Source organism: Microtus ochrogaster, linkage group LG5 (genome assembly GCF_000317375.1).
Source record: "Microtus ochrogaster isolate Prairie Vole_2 linkage group LG5, MicOch1.0, whole genome shotgun sequence".
NCBI classification, from domain to species: domain Eukaryota; kingdom Metazoa; phylum Chordata; class Mammalia; order Rodentia; family Cricetidae; genus Microtus; species Microtus ochrogaster.
Window position 1 is genome coordinate 37,454,527 of NC_022031.1, and position 6,416 is coordinate 37,460,942.

Sequence of the window (6,416 nt, forward strand, 5' to 3'; positions counted from 1 at the left end):
GGGTTTCTCTGTGTGATTATTTTTTTAAAGACTTTTTATATGCATTGGTGTTTTGCCTGCATATATGTCTGTGTGAGGGTGTTGGAACCCCTGGAAGTGGAGTTACTGACAGTTTTAAGCTGCCATGTGGGTGCTGGGAATTAAACTCATGTCCTCTGGAGGAGCAGGCAGTGCTCTTAACTGCTGAGCTGAGCCATTTCTAGCCCTTAAAATTTTTTTTTGCACTTATTTTTATCTGTATGTGTGCTTTGCCTGCCTGTGCATGTATGTCTGTGCACTGCACATCTGCAATGCACAGAAGAGGCCACAAGAGGGCATCGTGTTCCCCTGGTACTGGAAATGAGACAGTTGGGAGCAGTCAGGAGGGTTCTAGGAACTGAGAGCAGCCAGTGCTCTCTCCAGCCCATCAGTGACTGTTTTTATGTGAATGAGTGTTTTACCTACATATATGTGTATATGAATGTGTGCATGCCATGTGAATACTTGCTGCCCTCAGAGTTCGGGAACAAGAGTTACGGATGCCTGTGAACCACCATGAGAACCAAATTCAGGTCCTCTGCAAGAGCAACGAGTTCTCTTAACCACAGAGCTATCTCCCCACCCCGGTGCCCGTTTTATTACACAAATACTGCTGTTCAGAATCTTGTACTCACATTCAGCTTAGGAGAGGGTGGTTCTCGGCCTGTCCACATGTCACTCTTTTCCAGGAGCACTCTCAACTAACCGTCACATCCTTTTCCATCGTGTAATCTTTGGCCATTGAGATCCCAATGCGAGTCTGGTCTGAATTAGCCTACAGAGCCAGTGCAGACACAGCTATAGCTTGTTTGCCCTGGAGAGCAATTAAGTGCCATGTGGCAGAAGACTGGGAACCACTTTTTAGTGTCAGTGCCCTGAGCGCCACTGGGTGTTCCAGAGTTAGCTGCACGACTGGTATGGCTGAGCACCTCCCCCACCCCCAGCTTTAGGAAGACCATCTTTTTGTTTTGTTTTTTTTTTTTTGTTTTTCGAGACAAGGTTCTCTGTAGCTGTGGAGCCTGTTGTCCCCCAGAACTAGCTCTTGTAGACCAGGTTGGCCTTGAACTCACAGAGATCCACCTGCTTCTGCACCCTTCCCCGCCAGGATTAAAGGTATGAGTCACCACCGCCCGCACGGGAAGGCCATCTTTCACTGTGGCCAGTGTCCTACCTTATGAAGAACATTGAAGACTCATGGTTCCAACTACAAAAAAGGCCACTGTGAAGCCACTTCCTGTCATTCTCGGGGTCCCACCACTGACCCTGACTGCACCCAGTCAATGTTTTGTTTCTCTCAGCATCACACTACCTCCCCCGGGCACAGCCATCCTCAGCTGTCCCCAGAGACAGCGGTGTTGCCCCTTAGCTGGGAAACAGGAGCAAGCCACTCTAGATACCCTAACCAGTCCACTGGGGTCTCTTCCCTGCAGCTTCCTTGCCATACACAGTCACTCACACAGCTCTGCACTAGGATAGGATTTATTTTTCCTTGGCAAAAGTCAAATGCTACATATTAAAAACAGAAAATCTCAAAACAAACTCATCACAGCAGACGATCTGGTCAAAGCACAAAGCATCCTACTCAAGATTTTTGTTTTTTAAATATACAAGTCAGTTTAAAATGATAAGTTCTGTGAGAACTAAGAAATCTACAGCCTATAGTTTAACAATAGAAAAAATTAAGACAAAAGATTCATAGTATCCAGCATTTTGCTTAATTTCCTGTCATAGCACCTATTTCTCTAGACTATAGGGAGATTATGCTAACACCTGTGGCATATGCTGTGTACTAACAAGTGAGCTTGCTGCTTCCCTTCCCCAGCAATCCAATGACACAGAGAAAACGGGAAGACCTGGGAGCAACTGAGAAGCTGGACGCAGGTCGACGACTCGTTTCTCAGGACTGGGTGATGCCCAGCTGCCTGCAGTTAAAAAGCCTTAGACTCAAAGTTCAAAAGAAGAACAAGCGTAGTATGATCACATCTGTGCTGTCACAGCCACCTGTCCTACCACCGCAGGTGCGAGCCAGCGGAGCAGGGGGTGACTTCCTAAGCTCCACCACACTGCGAAAACAGACATCCCACACAGCGCTTGCTACAATCACTCCTTCCTGGACAAAGCCCATTGGAAAATACCAGCAAAAACCCCAAGAACGGAATAGTTCCTCCTACAAGTCCTAGGAGACTGTGAATGGTAGCCATGTCAAGAACCATGGTCTTGGCCAGATCAGACCCAGAGCAGAGAGGAGGTGGGGAGAGGAGACTCTTTACCTAGACCAGGAGGCCTGCAGTCCCAGAGATGCGCCCAATGTTTTAGCCAAGTGGCCTGGGCTGAGACACCAGAGGTTAGGAAGTAACACACACACGGGCACTCTTACTTGGGGATACACAGTGGGAAGGACAGGCAGGGGCGAGCAATCTGGAGTCCTGGCATGGAGCCTCCCCTCCCACCCCAAGCCTGCTACTCTAACTCAAGGGTTTTCCTGGTGGGGTTTATTTCTCTAAATTTTCACTTCCTACAGTGTCAGACATTACAAAAGATACAGGCTAGTCCCAAAGCTGGACTCTGAGTAAAGTTGTTCTTTTATAAATACTTTAGCACAGATAATCCTCACTCCGAGTACTGTCAGTGACACAGCGCCAGCAGTTCACACTCCGAGTAGTGTCAGTGACACAGTGCCAGCAGGCACACAAGTTCACACACACACACACACACACACACACACACACACACACACACACGGCTCCCAAACTTTCACAGAAAGTCTGACAGCTACCACATAATTATAAAGGGGCCCTACCTCTCAAATGAAGTAAGGTGAGAATGACCTAGTCATTTCAGTGTAAAGAAGTCAGAGAAAGGAGAGTGTGTGTCACTTAACGAAAAATTAAACAGGGATTTGTAACAACATTTGGTTGAAAAAGCAGAGAGAGAGGGGTTAAAATTCTGATTACTGAAAGGAAAACCAAACAATAACAACAAAAAAAATCTACCAAACAACTTAACAAAAAACCCAAAACAACAAACCACCAACCAACCAAAGAAAAACCCCACCTTTTGGATTTCTGCAGAGCTTCCTCCTAGTACTGGCTGAACCATGGCAAACTAGGGTCTGCGCTATACAGGAGGGCTTCCACAGCGGGGGAAATCAAAAGACCAAACAATGAAACTGAGGGTGGAAGTTAGTGTAAATCTGCATTTGGGAGAAAGTTAGCTGTCATTAACTCCACAGTCCAGCATAGTTTCCATGGAGCCCAGAAGGGAGGGGACCTCCTGCCACAAAGAGCTTCGTTTCCGACGAGTCGTAGCAGTGGGTGTAAACAGCATTGGGGAAGAAATCAATGTCCGAAAAGTAATTCCTCCAGGTTTCATCATGATTCTATGGGAAGAGAAGGAAACTGTTAGCACCACCAGGGAAGAGCCAGAAAGAACAGGAACACCTTCTAGTCTCTGCCTGAGCAAAGGGTTCTATACCTGCCACCTGATGTCACACACCGGTCCTCATGGAAACTGAGCTGAGAGCTTTCCAGAATCCAACTTGTGAGGGACAATTCACTGGCAGCAACAACAGGAAGTTCCTTTTCATAACTTCCTGCTGCTGTTACTTGAAGAAAATCTTAAGGCACTAGCATATTTTACTGTCTTTCACTTATGTTTTGCAATCTTCCTTCAGTTTATGGAATGCTGAGATTACAAGCATTTACCACTACTGACCTACTGGCCCCCCACCCCCCAGGCCAATATATAGACACAAAGGAGAGCCAGGGGAAGGCACTCTGCTCTGCTCTAAGGAATGCCAATAGCAAAAGAGGGAGGAGGGCTAAGCAGAGGGATGACAATTGCCCCTCCCGTCAAGCAACCACTACCCAGGTCTGAGCTCACTCACCAGCCAGCCCTTGCCCGTAGTTAGTTTCAGATTCTCCCCTGCGAGTCTGGGCTTGGATCCATAACAAGGCGAGAGCCTCTCTTCCAGAAATCTCTGTGCTCGGATATCATAGAAGAGCAGGGAGCCCTGCCCTGTGCCCACAGTGATAATATGTTCATAGAAGCTCACTGATCGAATCCCTGAGAGAGAAAAGCACAGAGAAATTCAGGGACAGAACAACCCAAATTTCACATGGTACTATGCCAATGGCTAAACAGAACTCATGGTGACTGACAGGACTCTCTGCTAATACAACAAATGACTGAGAATGTCCATGTTGTTTTCTGCCAAAGACCGTATATGTGAAATTGTGTGTGTCACACCCGCAAGCAGGACCGGGTGTGAGCTCACGTAAGTACAGCTCTTCTCCATCACCTGTTCCTCACACCGCGGCCACTGCTACCTTCGTATTACCAGCATGGCCCTCCAGCAAGTATCTGGAAGTCTGTTATTCATGGCATGATGCCAGCTTTTTGGAGCAAAGGGAAACCACATCTGCCGCACCTGTGGACTAGGTAAGTATATGCATGTCAGTGTCTCCTGGCGTCCGTGTGAGGCTAGGGACTTTGTGGACATAGTATTTCCGTATGTAAGCTACCTCCATTAACGTAACCAAAACCCTTTAGGAGCTGGGCATGTGGTGCATGCCTTTAACTCCAGTACTGAGGAGAATGGAAGCAGATCTCTGAATTCAAGGCAGCATGGTCGATCCAGCAAACTCCAGGCTCGTCAAGGATACCTAGGGAGACCTTGTCTCAAAACAAAGCAAGAACGCTGCTGCTGCTGCCTATACTAAGAACCCTCTGAAACTTTCCACTGTACACCAATCCAGCTAAACCTTATTTCTTCTCCAACTTTCTAGTCTAAACTTACACATCTCAACTACTTACAAATAAATCTAGGGCTGGTGAGATGGCTCAGCAGTTAGGACTCTTGCTAGTCAAGGCTGGCCACCTAAGTTGATTCCTGTGGCTCCCATGGAAGGAGAGAACCAACTCTCTTTGACTGCTCTGTGGCCTCCACTCAGCATCATGGCACCCACCTTCCCAGCAATAAATAAGAAACAAACACAAACACTGCTTATGTACTCTCTACACAGAAATAACACTATTTGAAAAAGAGAATAAACTGTAACCCCCACTGTTCCTTTTATTTGTTTTTGTTTTTTGAGACAGGGTTTCTGCTCTGAGCACGAGACCCTGATGGCAGGGTTCTGATGAGACCGCAGCTAAAAGATCCAGAGAGCTAGGGCGTGGCCAGAGCCCTATATAAGCTTCCCCTGAGTACAATAAAGTGGGCATTCTTGTCTCAAGGATGTCCCCGTGGCCCTGTCTGTCTGTCTGTCTGTCTCTGTCTGTGTGTGTATTTTTTTAAATTTTCAGTCTAGTTCCCATAGTGTGTAGGAGTAGAGCGTGGAACAGAACTGGTGTAGTTTTGCATGACCTCATACTCCTCTAACTCCTCCCACCAGAGTCATTCAGGTGCATAGCAATTTTAGCTCAGGCAGGGCCCCAGCAAAAGATTCCCGGGGACTAGTGCTAACAGCTTATCTCCTCATGGTGGTTTGTCCCAAACCCTTCTACAGCCTAGACATTCTGTAGCCACATGCACGTAATTAAATTCTTCTCTTCTGTCACCAAATACTCTACATGGTACACACAGATCACTTTTCTTGTTTGGAAGTCAAATAAGAAACAAAAGGTGAAAAGCCATTTGCCATGTAGCTGTAAGCCTGAAGGGACGCACAGGGACTTACCACTGCCCCGCTCCCTGGAGCAGACAGACTTGACGTTGTACGACGGCTGTCGTGGGTCCAGGAAGGAGACATGCGCCTGAGAGCCCACTGCATACACTGACCATTCGCTACCATAGGCCAGACACACATTCTCTCGACAATACGGCAATTTGGTGGAAAGGAGCTGAAAAGAAACACAGCCATAACTAGCATAAAATGGACATTCTTGTGCCCAGCCTCTGTGGGTTTCCTGTACACACGAATTATCTACCTAAGCCAGGAACAAGACAAAGTAAATGAGTAACTTCTGGGTTAGGGAAAAGGTAAAGCTGGAATTAAATAATGAGAATGCCAGGAAAAGCCAAGAACTATAGTTTATTTCCAGGAATGAGCCCAGTGCACTAAACCTAAGCCTCACCCTGATCTCTCTGAAAGATGAGCCACCATTCTCCTTGTTGCTCTTCAGATAAAGGGACTCATTTCAAGTGCTGTGGGACAATGGCCTTTTATCCTGTCACTTGTATTATTTTTATTTTATTTTTTTAAACTTTCCTCCTATATTTTTTCTTTTTCTAATACTTATTTATGGGCTGGAGAGATGGCTCAGAGGTTAAGAGCATTGCCTGCTCTTCCTAAACGTCCTGAGTTCAATTCCCAGCAACCACATGGTGGCTCACAACCATCTGTAATGAGGTCTGGTGCCCTCTTCTGGCCTTCGAGTATACACACAGACAGAAT

The 6,416-nt window shown here is 46.7% G+C and overlaps 1 protein-coding gene across 1 annotated transcript in view; it reads right to left on the reverse strand.

The window, feature by feature from the left end:
* Positions 1-3,188: 3,188 nt before the first annotated feature.
* Dcaf12 (DDB1 and CUL4 associated factor 12) overlaps positions 3,189-6,416 on the reverse strand; it is a 23,791-nt gene continuing 20,563 nt past the window's right edge. The window contains exons 7-9 of the mRNA XM_005362007.3: positions 5,700-5,862; positions 3,905-4,083; positions 3,189-3,397 (exon numbers count right to left, since the gene is read on the reverse strand). Coding sequence (XP_005362064.1) covers positions 3,239-3,397; positions 3,905-4,083; positions 5,700-5,862 — 501 coding nt within the window. The 3' untranslated portion in view covers positions 3,189-3,238. The remainder of the gene's footprint in view (positions 3,398-3,904; positions 4,084-5,699; positions 5,863-6,416) is intronic.